The sequence below is a fragment of the Somniosus microcephalus genome, chromosome 21, assembly GCF_052327205.1.
Source record: "Somniosus microcephalus isolate GS21.2 chromosome 21, FLI_Smic_1.0, whole genome shotgun sequence".
In the NCBI taxonomy this organism is placed as follows: Eukaryota; Metazoa; Chordata; class Chondrichthyes; order Squaliformes; family Somniosidae; genus Somniosus; species Somniosus microcephalus.
Window position 1 is genome coordinate 79,768,688 of NC_141007.1, and position 14,515 is coordinate 79,783,202.

General features: G+C 58.9%; 1 protein-coding gene across 1 annotated transcript in view; it reads left to right on the forward strand.

Moving 5' to 3' along the window:
* The first annotated feature begins 3,927 nt into the window (after nt 1-3,927).
* The window catches only part of ankfn1a (ankyrin repeat and fibronectin type III domain containing 1a), a 194,364-nt gene continuing 183,776 nt past the window's right edge, over nt 3,928-14,515 (forward strand). Inside the window, exon 1 of the mRNA XM_085964026.1 lies at nt 3,928-4,125. Coding sequence (XP_085820152.1) covers nt 3,940-4,125 — 186 coding nt within the window. The 5' untranslated portion in view covers nt 3,928-3,939. The remainder of the gene's footprint in view (nt 4,126-14,515) is intronic.

Here is a 14,515-nt window from a genome sequence, read left to right on the forward strand (position 1 = left end):
TATCCCGCGGAGTGTGACCGTATCCCGGGGAGTGTGACCGTATCCCGGGGAGTGTGACCGTATCCCGGGGAGTGTGACAGTATCCCGGGGCGTGTGACCGTATCCCGGGGAGTGTGACAGTATCCCGGGGAGTGTGACCGTAACCCGGGGAATGTGACTGTAACCCAGGGAGAGTGTGACAGTATTCCGGGGAGTGTGACTGTAACCCGGGGAGTATGACTGTAACCCGGGAAGTGTGACTGTAACCCGGGGAGTGTGACTGTAACCCGGGGAGTGTGACTGTAACCCGGGGAGTGTGACCGTAACCCGGGGAGTGTGACCGTATCCCGGGGAGTGTGACCGTATCCCGGGGAGTGTGACCGTATCCCGGGGAGTGTGACCGTAACCCGGGGAGAGTGACTGTAACCCGGGGAGTGTGACTGTATCCCGGGGAGTGTGACCGTATCCCGTGGAGTGTGACCGTAACCCAGGGAGAGTGACTGTAACCCGGGGAGTGTGACTGTAACCCGGGGAGTGTGACTGTAACCCGGGGAGTGTGACTGTATCCCGGGGAGTGTGACAGTATCCCGGGGAGTGTGACCGTATCCCGGGGAGTGTGACCGTATCCCGGGGAGTGTGACTGTATCCCGGGAAGTGTGACAGTATCCCGGGGAGTGTGACCGTATCCCAGGGAGTGTGGCAGTATCCCGGGGAGTGTGACCGTAACCCAGGGAGAGTGACTAACCCGGGGAGTGTGACTGTATCCCGGGGAGTGTGACCGTAACCCGGGGAGTGTGACTGTAACCCGGGGAGTGTGACTGTATCCCGGGGAGTGTGACAGTATCCCGGGGAGTGTGACCGTATCCCGGGGAGTGTGACAGTATCCCGGGGAGTGTGACAGTATCCCGGGGAGTGTGACCGTAACCCGGGGAATGTGACCGTATCCCGGGGAGTGTGACAGTATCCTGGGGAGTGTGACCGTAACCCGGGGAGTGTGACAGTATCCCGGGGAGTGTGACTGTATCCCGGGGAGTGTGAGAGTATCCCGGGGAGTGTGACAGTATCCCGGGGAGTGTGACAGTATCCCGGGGAGTGTGACAGTATCCCGGGGAGTGTGACCGTATCCCGGGGAGTGTGACAGTATCCCAGGGAGTGTGACAGTATTCCGGGGAGTGTGACCGTAACCCGGGGAATGTGACCGTATCCCGGGGAGTGTGACCGTATCCCGGGGAGTGGGACTGTAACCCGGGGAGTGTGACTGTAACTGGGGGAGTGTGACTGTAACCCCGGGAGTGCAGCTCTGTCATTGGTTATTTTGCTGCTGAGCACGATATTGCCCAGGAGCCTCTGCTGTGACATCGCATGGGGACAGTGCAGGGCAGTGGGGAGGTACCAGGGAGTGCAGGGCAGTGGGGAGGTACCAGGGAGTGCAGGGCGGTGGGGAGGTACCAGGGAGTGCAGGGCGGTGAGGAGGTACTCAGGGATATACCTGTTTATACACTGTATGAATAGAACTGCGTTTATGTGCTCAACCATAAATGTATTTTGATGCTTTGGCAACATAAGATGTAACTTATCATGCCAATAAAGCGATTTGAATTGTGAATTGTGACTGCAGAGCGGTGGGGAGGTACCAGGGCGTGCAGGGCGGTGGGGAGGTACCAGGGAGTGCAGGGCGGTGAGGAGGTACCAGGGAGTGCCGGGTGGTGGGGAGGTACCAGGGAGTGCAGGGCGGTGAGGAGGTACCAGGGAGTGCAAGGCGGTGAGGAGGTACCAGGGAGTGCCAGGCGGTGGGGAGGTACCAGGGAGTGCAGGGCGGTGAGGTGGTACCAGGGAGTGCAGGGCGGTGAGGTGGTACCAGGGAGTGCAGGGCGGTGAGGAGGTACCAGGGAGTGCAGGGCGGTGGGGAGGTACCAGGGCAGTGCCGGGCGGTGAGGAGGTACCAGGACAGTGCAGGGCGGTGAGGAGGTACCAGGGCAGTGCAGGGCGGTGAGGAGGTACCAGGGCAGTGCAGGGCGGTGAGGAGGTACCAGGGCAGTGCAGGGCGGTGAGGAGGTACCAGGGAGTGCCGGGCGGTGGGGAGGTACTAGGGAGTGCAGGGCGGTGAGGAGGTACCAGGGAGCGCAGGGCGGTGATGAGGTATCAGGGAGTGCAGGGCGGTGAGGAGGTACCAGGGAGTGCAGGGCGGTGAGGAGGCACCAGGGAGTGCAGGGCGGTGGGGAGGTACCAGGGAGTGCAGGGCGGTGGGGAGGTACCAGGGAGTGCAGGGCGGTGGGGAGGTACCAGGGAGTGCAGGGCGGTGAGGAGGTACCAGGGCAGTGCAGGGCGGTGGGGAGGTACCAGGGAGTGCCGGGTGGTGAGGAGGTACCAGGACAGTGCAGGGCGGTGAGGAGGTACCAGGGAGTGCAGGGCGGTGGGGAGGTACCAGGGAGTGCAGGGCGGTGAGGAGGTACCAGGGAGTGCAGGGCGGTGAGGAGGTACCAGGGCAGTGCCGGGCGGTGGGGAGGTACCAGGGAGTGCAGGGCAGTGAGAAGGTACCAGGGAGTGCAGGGCGGTGGGGAGGTACCAGGGAGTGCAGGGCGGTGCGGAGGTACCAGGGAGTGCAGGGCAGTGAGGAGGTACCAGGGCAGTGCAGGGCGGTGGGGAGGTACCAGGGCAGTGCCGGGCGGTGAGGAGGTACCAGGGAGTGCAGGGCAGTGATGAGGTATCAGGGAGTGCAGGGCGGTGAGGAGGTACCAGGGAGTGCAGGGCGGTGAGGAGGTACCAGGGAGCGCAGGGCGGTGATGAGGTACCAGGGAGTGCAGGGCAGTGAGGAGGTACCAGGGCAGTGCAGGGCGGTGGGGAGGTACCAGGGCAGTGCCGGGCGGTGAGGAGGTACCAGGACAGTGCAGGGCGGTGGGGAGGTACCAGGGAGTGCAGGGCGGTGAGGAGGTACCAGGGAGCGCAGGGCGGTGATGAGGTATCAGGGAGTGCAGGGCGGTGAGGAGGTACCAGGGAGTGCAGGGTGGTGAGGAGGCACCAGGGAGTGCAGGGCGGTGGGGAGGTACCAGGGCAGTGCCGGGCGGTGAGGAGGTACCAGGACAGTGCAGGGCGGTGGGGAGGTACCAGGGAGTGCAGGGCAGTGAGGAGGTACCAGGGCAGTGCAGGGCGGTGAGGAGGTACCAGGGCAGTGCAGGGCGGTGAGGAGGTACCAGGGCAGTGCCGGGCGGTGGGGAGGTACCAGGACAGTGCAGGGCGGTGGGGAGGTACCAGGGAGTGCAGGGCAGTGAGAAGGTACCAGGGCAGTGCAGGGCGGTGGGGAGGTACCAGGGCAGTGCCGGGCGGTGAGGAGGTACCAGGACAGTACAGGGCGGTGGGGAGGTACCAGGGAGTGCAGGACAGTGAGGAGGTACCAGGGCAGTGCAGGGCGGTGGGGAGGTACCAGGGCAGTGCCGGGCGGTGAGGAGGTACCAGGGCACTGCCGGGCGGTGAGGAGGTACCAGGACAGTGCAGGGCGGTGGGGAGGTACCAGGGCAGTGCAGGGTGGTGAGGAGGTACCAGGGCAGTGCAGGGCGGTGGGGAGGTACCAGGGAGTGCAGGGCGGTGAGGAGGTACCAGGGCAGTGCAGGGTGGTGAGGAGGTACCAGGGCAGTGCAGGGCGGTGAGGAGGTACCAGGGAGTGCAGGGCAGTGAGGAGGTACCAGGGCAGTGCCGGGCGGTGAGGAGGTACCAGGGAGTGCAGGGCGGTGAGGAGGCACCAGGGAGTGCAGGGCGGTGGGGAGGTACCAGGGAGTGCAGGGCGGTGAGGAGGTACCAGGGCAGTGCAGGGCGGTGGGGAGGTACCAGGGCAGTGCCACGCTGGGGCGTCTGCTGTGCCCCGGACTGTGGGGGGTTCTATTGTCAATGGAGGCTGGGAGTGCGAGCTGCGACGGGTTGTTTAATTGTGTTTTGATTTTCTACCCCAGGTGTCTGAGCTCAAACATGACGCAGCAGATGCACAACCTGCACCTCTCCAACACCCAGAAAAGCTGCAGCCCAGCCTCCCCAAGCGCAGCCAAGCGCCTCTATCGCAATCTCTCCGACAAGTTTAAAGGGAGCCACTCGTCCTTTGACGAAACGTTCCTCACAGCAAAACCCGACAGGGACCGACTGACGAAGTCGTCGCTGGTAAGTCAATCAGTTATTCTTGTTCCTACAAGTTTTCTAAAACCAGCCAGTTCACACTAAATGGATTAATAAACAAATGGAAAGAGTTAAACGACCCCTTTGAACCCTGCTGGGTGAAAGGGGACAGGGTACAGGTAAGAACATGCAGCAAGAGTGAGTAGGGTAATAAGAGAGTCAGCCACCTGGGGGATAACCCTACAGCAACACCTTCAGTACTGCATCACAGCGAGCTGAGAAGCAGAAACACTGGGCACAGGCTGCGAAACATCCTCAATGATTATTTCCTCCAACTATTCACAAGAGAACACAGAAGCAAAGTCCCTCGTCAATCAGCGATGCCCAGCCACAATCAATGACTTTGGGGTGAATTTCCACAGGATGGCTGTTCACTGATCAACAGGGATCTCAGAAATCCTGGTGTAAACTCTGACCGAGCTGTCTTTAAACAAACAACGTTCCCCAGGAGCTGCCGTCAAATCCACTCTCCCTTTCGACAATTCTTAACACCGTTGGGGAGATCGTGACTTTGTGCGATTGTGTAAAACAGGTGCTAGTGAATTAGCAGCCTGTTTTACATCTCTCCCGAGCCTCACCACTATCGAGGGTTTAGTCAGTCACACAGTGACAGGGCCGCACTATCGAGGGGTCAGTCACACAGTGACGGGGCCGCACTATCGAGGGGTCAGTCACACAGTGACAGGGTCACACTATCGAGGGGTGAGTCACACAGTGACAGGGTCACACTATCGAGGGGTCAGTCACACAGTGACAGGGCCGCACTATCGAGGGGTGAGTCACACAGTGACAGGGCCGCACTATCGAGGGGTCAGTCACACAGTGACAGGGTCACACTATCGAGGGGTCAGTCACACAGTGACAGGGTCACACTATCGAGGGGTCAGTGAGTCACACAGTGACAGGGCCGCACTATCGAGGGATCAGTCACACAGTGACAGGGCCGCACTATCGAGGGGTCAGTCACACAGTGACAGGGCCGCACTATCGAGGGGTCAGTGAGTCACACAATGACGGGGCCGCACTATCGAGGGGTCAGTCACACAGTGACAGGGTCACACTATCGAGGGATCAGTCACACAGTGACAGGGCCGCACTATCGAGGGGTCAGTCACACAGTGACAGGGTCACACTATCAAGGGGTCAGTCAGTCACACAGTGACAGGGCCGCACTATCGAGGGGTCAGTCACACAGTGACAGGGCCGCACTATCGAGGGGTCAGTCACACAGGGACAGGGTCGCACTATCGACGGGTCAATCACACAGTGACAGGGCCGCTCTATCGAGGGGTCAGTCACACAGTGACAGGGCCGCACTATCGAGGGGTCAGTCAGTCACACAGTGACAGGGCCGCACTATCGAGGGGTCAGTCACACAGTGACAGGGCCGCAGTATCGAGGGGTCAGTCAGTCACACAGTGACAGGGCCGCTCTATCGAGGGGTCAGTCACACAGTGACAGGGCCGCACTATCGAGGGGTCAGTCATACAGTGACAGGGCCGCTCTATCGAGGGGTCCGTCACACAGTGACAGGGCCGCACTATCGAGGGGTCAGTCACACAGTGACAGGGCTGCACTATTGAGGGGTCAGTCACACAGGGACAGGGCCGCACTATCGAGGGATCAGCCACACAGTGACAGGGCCGCACTATCGAGGGGTCAGTCACACAGTGACAGGGCTGCACTATCGAGGGGTCAGTCACACAGTGACAGGGCCGCACTATCGAGGGGTCAGTGAGTCACACAGTGACAGGGTCGCTCTATCGAGGGGTCAGTCACACAGTGGCAGGGCCGCACTATCGAGGGATCAGTCAGACAGTGACAGGCGACACTATCGAGGGGTCAGTCACACAGTGACAGGGCCGCACTATCGAGGGGTCAGTCAGTCACACAGTGACAGGGTCGCTCTATCGAGGGGTCAGTCACACAGTGACAGGGCCGCACTATCGAGGGGTCAGTGAGTCACACAGTGACAGGCCACACTATTGAGGGGTCAGTCACACAGTGACCAGGGCCACACTATCGAGGGGTCAGTCACCCAATGACAGGGCCGCACTATCGAGGGGTCAGTCACACAGTGACAGGGCTGCACTATCGAGGGGTCAGTCACACAGTAACATGGTCGCAATATCGAGGGGTCAGTCAGTCACACAGTGACAGGCCACAATATCGAGGGGTCAGTCACACAGTGACAGGCCACACTATCGAGGGGTCAGTCAGTCACACAGTGACAGGGCCGCTCTATCGAGGGGTCAGTCTCACAGTGACAGGGCTGCGCTAACGAGGGGTCAGTCAGTCGCACAGTGACAGGGCCGCACTATCGAGGGGTCAGTCACACAGTGACAGGGCTGCACTAACGAGGGGTCAGTCACACAGTGACAGGGCCGCACTATCGAGGGGTCAGTCATACAGTGACAGGCCACACAATCGAGGGGTTAGTCAGTCACACAGGGACAGGGCCGCAATATCGAGGGGTCAGTCAGTCAGACAGTGACAGGGCCGCACTATCGAGGGGTCAGTCACACAGTGACAGGGTCACACTATCGAGGGGTCAGTCAGTCACACAGTGACAGGGCCGCACTTTCGAGGGGTCAGTCACACAGTGACAGGGCCGCACTATCGAGGGGTCAGTCACACAGTGACAGGGCCGCACTATCGAGGGGTGTGGTAAACCACTGTTTGTATTCCACTGTGTACATGCCTGGACATGCCTCGGCTGACTCCTCCCACAAGTCCTAGTTTAAAGGTGACTGCTCCCCAGCCCTTTGTATTCTGGACCGGTCGACCACTCGAGGCAGACCTTCATTCTTTTGTTAATAAAAGCCTTTAGTTACTCTCTTAACTCTCAGTCTTTTATGAGTAATTGATAGCGCATCAATTTTATTAACAAAATTTTTATAATGGAGAAGATCCTCACACCAGCATGCCTGTACTTAGATCATCGGGAGGCGGACTCATCCACCAAGTTTACTCACTGGCTTAAGTGTTTTGAAAAATTCCTGACCGCCTCCGCAGCAATCAAATCGGACGAGGACAAACTGGATGTCCTGACCTCCAAAGTGAACCACCGAGTGTACTCGGTCATCCAAGACGCGACCTCGTACGCGGACGCTATCAAGCTCCTCAAGGATCAGTACACGCGCCCAGTGAACGAAGTGTACGCCAGGCACCTTCTGGGGAGTCGTAAACAACAACCTGGGGAATCGACCGTGGAATACCTTCAGGCACTGTCTGTGCTTGGCCGGGCCTGTGGTTGTAAGGATGTAAAGGCCGCCGTGTACACAGAGGAACTTATCCGGGACGCTTTTGTAGCGGGCCACAGATCCAATTACACCCGACAGCGACTGTTGGAGCAGAGTGACCTCGACCTCAACAAGGCCTCTGAACTCGCACTATCACTGGATGCAGCCTACCGGGGCATGGATGCCTACTCCTCTGCACCGTGGACGCCGCGGGGAATGACAGCCTGGGACACGGTAGGACTGCCTCATAGCGCCGCGCCACCCCAGCCACACCCCAGCAACGGCCCAACTACCGCAGCAGTGTCCCAGGGCCAGACAGCAGTGCCCCAAGGCCAGAAATGCTACTTCTGTGGCCAGGCAAAACACCCCAGAGCGCGCTGCCCGGCGAAAAACGCGATCTGCTCGGGCTGCGGGAAGAAGGGACACTACGCTAGCGTCTGCAGGGCCAAAGCCACCCCGAACCCCAGCAGCGCCACGTGTGGGCCATGCGGGCCGCCATCTTGGGCCTCCCCGGCCATGTGCGAACCACCGGTACAGCAGCCATCTTGGACGCCTCCAGCCACATGGGGATCATGGACGCCGCCATCTTGGACGACAGCCGGAACGCAGCAGGCCCCCAACACCGCCTCATCTGATACCCGCAGCGACACACCGACCCCTACGCTGGCATCCGTTACACTGGACCAAGCGAGACCGCACCAGCTGGCCAGTTCCACAATGGACATTAAGGTAAATGGTCACGATACAATCTGCCTTTTTGACTCTGGGAGCACGGAGAGCTTCATCCACCCCGACGCGGTGCGGCGTTGCTCTCTCCCAGTCCTGCCTGCGCACCAGCGGATTTCTATGGCCTCCGAGTCCCAGTCGGCGGACATCGGCGGCTACTGCGTGGTGACACTCGTAGTAGACAGGACCGTGTACGATCATTTTAAACTTCTGGTCCTGCCCGACCTCTGCGCTGCCGTCCTGCTGGGGTTAGATTTTCAGTGCCACCTTAAAAGTGTTACGATGGCGTACGGTGGACCCCTACCCCCACTCACAGTCCGCAGCCAGCAGCTTCCAAATTGCCCGCCGCGCACCAGGTGCAACCTCTCCACACTCAGAGTCACCCCCCCCCCCACTGTTTGCTAACCTCACCCCCGAATGTAAGCCCATTGCCACAAAGAGCAGGCGATACAGTGCCGGGGACAGGGTTTTCATTAAAACCGAAGTGGAGCGGCTCCTGAAGGAAGGGATTATTGAGGGCAGCACCAGCCCCTGGCGAGCCCAGGTTGTGGTCGTTAAGACCGGCGAGAAGCAGCGCCTGGTCATCGACTACAGCCAGACAATAAATCGCTACACCCTGCTGGACGCCTACCCACTCCCCCGCATAGCTGATATGGTCAACCAGATCGCGCAGTACCGCGTCTTCTCGACCATTGACCTGAAATCAGCATACCACCAGCTCCCTATCCGCCCTGAGGACCGCCAGTATACTGCCTTTGAGGCAAACGGCCGCCTCTATCACTTCCTTAGGGTTCCCTTTGGCGTCACCAACGGGGTCTCCGTCTTCCAAAGGGAGATGGACCGGATGGTAGATCAAAATGCGTTGCAGGCCACTTTCCCATATCTGGACAATGTGACCATCTGCGGCCGTGACTTGCAGGACCATGACGCAAACCTCGAAAAATTCCTCCGCACCGCCCAACTCCTGAACCTGACATATAACAAGGAGAAGTGCATATTCCGCACAAACCGCCTCGCCATCCTTGGCTGTGTTGTGGAACACGGAGTCATCGGCCCCGACCCCGACCGGATGCGTCCCCTTATGGAACTCCCACTGCCCCACTGCCTCAAGGCCCTGAAGAGGTGCCTAGGGTTTTTTTCTTATTACGCCCAGTGGGTCCCCTACTATGCGGACAAGGCCCGTCCGCTGATCAAGTCCACCTCTTTTTCCGTGACGGCAGAGGCCCGCTTAGCCTTCCACCGTATCAAGGAGGACATTGCCAAAGCCACCATGCACGCAGTGGACGAATCCATCCCCTTCCAGGTGGAAAGCGACGCGTCCGACTTTGCCCTGGCCGCTACCCTCAATCAGGCGGGGAGACCCATAGCCTTCTTTTCACGAACCCTCCAAGGCCCGGAGACCAGACATTCCGCTGTTGAGAAGGAGGCCCAGGCGATTGTGGAGGCTGTGCGTCATTGGAGGCACTACCTGGCCGGAAAACGATTTACCCTGCTCACTGACCAGCGTTCAGTTGCTTTCATGTTTAACAACAAGCAGAGGGGCAAAATCAAAAATGACAAAATCTTGAGGTGGAGAATCGAACTTTCCACCTACAATTACGAGATCTTGTACCGGCCCGGGAAGCTCAATGAACCCCCGGATGCGCTATCGCGTGGCACCTGCGCCAGCGCGCAGATCGATAGACTGCGGGCCCTCCACAATGACCTCTGCCACCCGGGGGTCACTAGGTTCTTCCACTTCATCAAGGCCCACAACCTGCCTTACTCTATTGAGGAGGTCAGGACCATGACCAGGAACTGCCAAGTCTGCGCTGAGTGCAAACCGCACTTTTATAGACCAGACAGGGCCCACCTGATAAAAGCCACTCGCCCCTTCGAGCGCCTGAGCGTTGATTTTAAAGGGCCTCTCCCCTCCTCCGACCGCAATGTGTACTTCCTCAATATTATTGATGAGTACTCCCGTTTCCCGTTCGCCATCCCCTGCCCGGACATGACCAGTGCCACGGTCATTAAATGTCTGAACGACCTCTTCACCCTGTTCGGTTTCCCCAGCTATATCCATAGCGACCGGGGCTCATCGTTTATGAGCGATGAACTCCGTCAGTACCTGCTAACTAGGGGTATTGCCACAAGCAGGACCACCAGTTACAACCCCCGGGGGAACGGACAGGTGGAAAGAGAAAATGCGACAGTTTGGAAGGCCGCCCTGCTAGCCTTAAAGTCTAGGGGTCTTCCAACCTCCCGCTGGCAGGATGTGCTCCCCGATGCGCTCCACTCTATTCGGTCACTGCTCTGCACTGCCACTAACGTCACCCCTCATGAGAAAATGTTTGTCTTCCCAAGGAAGTCCACATCGGGGACATCGCTACCGCCATGGCTGACGTCCCCAGGGCCGGTCCTACTGAGAAGACACGTGAGGACCCATAAAATGGACCCCCTGGTCGAGTGGGTCGACCTCCTCCACGCCAACCCCCAGTATGCTTACATTGCATACCCAGACGGGCGGGAGGACACAGTCTCCATAAGAGACCTTGCACCCTCGGGGGCCGCAGTAACCCACTACTCACTACCACCCCCCCCCCACGATCCGATATCCAGCCCCAGCAGACGGCAGGCCTGGGCCCCACGACCCGCTCGACATCTACGAGGACGACACGCCTTTGCCACAGCCTACGCGGGACTCGACGCCGGAAGCTCCACTACCCCTGCCGTCGCCACGCCGATCACAGCGGCAGACAAGACCTCCGGAGAGACTCCAATACACTAACTTTTAATACACTTCACCCCGCCGGACTCAATTTTAAACAAGGGGTGAATGTGGTAAACCACTGTTTGTATTCCACTGTGTACATGCCTGGACATGCCTTGGCTGACTCCTCCCACAAGTCCTAGTATAAAGGTGACTGCTGCCCAGCCCTTTGTATTCTGGACCGGTCGACCACTCGAGGCAGACCTTCATTCTTTTGTTAATAAAAGCCTTTAGTTACTCTCTTAACTCTCAGTCTTTTATGAGTAATTGATAGCGCATCAAGGGGTCAGTCACACAGTGACAGGGCCGCACTATCGAGGGGTCAGTCACACAGGGACAGGGCCGCACTATCGAGGGGTCAGTGAGTCACACAGTGACAGGGCCGCACTATCGAGGGGTCAGTCACAGTGACAGGGCCGCACTATCGAGGGGTCAGTGAGTCACACAGGGACAGGGTCGCACTATCGAGGGGTCAGTGAGTCACACGGGGACAGGGTCGCACTATCGAGGGGTCAGTGAGTCACACAGGGACAGGGTCGCACTATCGAGGGGTCAGTCACACAGGGACAGGGCCGCACTATCGAGGGGTCAGTCACACAGTGATAGGGCCGCACTATCGAGGGGTCAGTGAGCCACACAGTAACAGGGCCGCACTATCGAGGGGTCAGTCACACAGGGACAGGGCCGCACTATCGAGGGGTCAGTTACACAGTGACAGGGCCGCACTATCGAGGGGTCAGTCACACAGTGACAGGGCCGCAATATCGAGGGGTCAGTCACACAGTGACAGGGCCGCACTATCGAGAGGTCAGTCACACATTGATATACCTTAAATAGCTACAGAGACTGGCAGTTATAACTCAAACAGTTGGCTTTTAATAGCTTAGAACTGGACAGAACAGAACACACAAGTTAGCCTTCTGACCAGCTTCTCAGAAGTGAACTAGGAGGTGGAGCCAGGGGCGAAGTAACAGATCAGGACAATCAATGGCACAGCAGAGTGGTATACAGTACATCAGCATTCCTGGCCAACCAAGAAAACAGCAGGGTTACAATAGATTACAATAGGAAACTATACACAGGTAGAATATAAGACTTATTTCACCACACACAGGGATAGGGCCGCACTATCGAGGGATCAGTGAGTCACACAGTGACAGGGCCGCACTATCGAGGGGTCAGTCACACAGGGACAGGGCCGCACTATCGAGGGGTCAGTGAGTCACATAGTGACAGGGCCGCACTATCGAGGGGTCAGTCACACAGTGACAGGGCCGCAGTATCGAGGGGTCAGTCAGTCACACAGTGACAGGGCCGCTCTATCGAGGGGTCAGTCACACAGTGACAGGCCGCACTATCGAGGGGTCAGTCATACAGTGACAGGGCCGCTCTATCGAGGGGTCCGTCGCACAGTGACAGGGCCGCACTATCGAGGGGTCAGTCACACAGTGACAGGGCCGCACTATCGAGGGTTCAGTGAGTCACACAGTGACAGGGCCGCACTACCGAGGGGTCAGTCACACAGTGACAGGGCCGCACTATTGAGGGGTCAGTCACACAGGGACAGGGCCGCACTATCGAGGGATCAGTCACACAGTGACAGGGCCGCACTATCGAGGGGTCAGTCACACAGTGACAGGGCCGCACTATCGAGGGGTCAGTCACACAGTGACAGGGCCGCACTATCGAGGGGTCAGTGAGTCACACAGTGACAGGGCCGCACTATCGAGAGGTCAGAGTCACACAGTGACAGGGCGGCACTATCGAGGGGTCAGTGAGTCACACAGTGACAGGGCCGCACTATCGAGGGGTCAGTCACACAGTGACAGGGCTGCACTATCGAGGGGTCAGTCACACAGTGACAGGGCCGCACTATCGAGGGGTCAGTCACACAGTGACAGGGCCGCACTATCGAGGGGTCAGTGAGTCACACAGTGACAGGGCCGCACTATTGAGGGGTCAGTCACAAAGCGACAGGGCCACACTATCGAGGGGTCAGTGAGTCACACAGTGACAGGGCCGCACTATCGAGGGATCAGTCAGACAGTGACAGGCCACACTATCGAGGGGTCAGTCACACAGTGACAGGGCTGCACTATCGAGGGGTCAGTCAGTCACACAGTGACAGGGTCGCTCTATCGAGGGGTCAGTCACACAGTGACAGGGCCGCACTATCGAGGGGCCAGTGAGTCACACAGTGACAGGCCACACTATTGAGGGGTCAGTCACACAGTGACCAGGGCCACACTATCGAGGGGTCAGTCACCCAATGACAGGGCCGCACTATCGAGGGGTCAGTCACACAGTGACAGGGCTGCACTATCGAGGGGTCAGTCACACAGTAACATGGTCGCAATATCGAGGGGTCAGTCACACAGTGACAGGGCTGCACTATCGAGGGGTCAGTCACACAGTGACAGGGCCGCACTATCGAGGGGTCAGTCACACAGTGACAGGCCACAATATCGAGGGGTCAGTCACACAGTGACAGGCCACACTATCGAGGGGTCAGTCAGTCACACAGTGACAGGGCCGCTCTATCGAGGGGTCAGTCACACAGTGACAGGGCTGCACTAACGAGGGGTCAGTCACACAGTGACAGGGCTGCACTATCGCGGGGTGAGTCACACAGTGACAGGGCCGCACTATCGCGGGGTGAGTCACACAGTGACAGGGCCGCACTATCGCGGGGTGAGTCACACAGTGACAGGGCCGCACTATCGCGGGGTGAGTCACACAGTGACAGGGCCGCACTATCGCGGGGTGAGTCACACAGTGACAGGGCCGCACTATCGCGGGTTGAGTCACACAGTGACAGGGCCGCACTATCGCGGGGTGAGTCACACAGTGACAGGGCTGCACTAACGAGGGGTCAGTCACACAGTGACAGGGCTGCACTATCGAGGGGTCAGTCACACAGTGACAGGCCGCATAATCGAGGGGTTAGTCAGTCACACAGTGACAGGGCCGCAATATCGAGGGGTCAGTCAGTCACACAGTGACAGGGCCGCAATATCGAGGGGTCAGTCAGTCAGACAGTGACAGGACCGCACTATCGAGGGGTCAGTCACACTGTGACAGGGTCACACTATCGAGGAGTCAGTCACACAGGGACAGGGCCGCACTATCGAGAGGTCAGTCACACAGTGACAGGGTCACACTATCAAGGGGTCAGTGAGTCACATAGTGACAGGGCCGCACTATCGAGGGGTCAGTCACACAGTGACAGGGCCGCACTGTCGAGGGGTCAGTCACACAGTGACAGGGCCGCACTATCGAGGGGTCAGTCACACAGTGACAGGGCCGCACTATCGAGAGGTCAGTCACACAGTGACAGGGCCGCACTATCGAGGGGTCAGTCACACAGGGACAGGGCCGCACTATCGAGGGGTCAGTGAGTCACACAGTGACAGGGCCGCACTATCGAGGGGTCAGTCACACAGTGACAGGGCCGCACTATCGAGGGGTCAGTGAGTCACACAGGGACAGGGTCGCACTATCGAGGGGTCAGTCACACAGGGACAGGGCCGCACTATCGAGGGGTCAGTCACACAGTGATAGGGCCGCACTATCGAGGGGTCAGTGAGTCACACAGTGACAGGGCCGCACTATCGAGGGGTCAGTCACACAGGGACAGGGCCGCACTATCGAGGGGTCA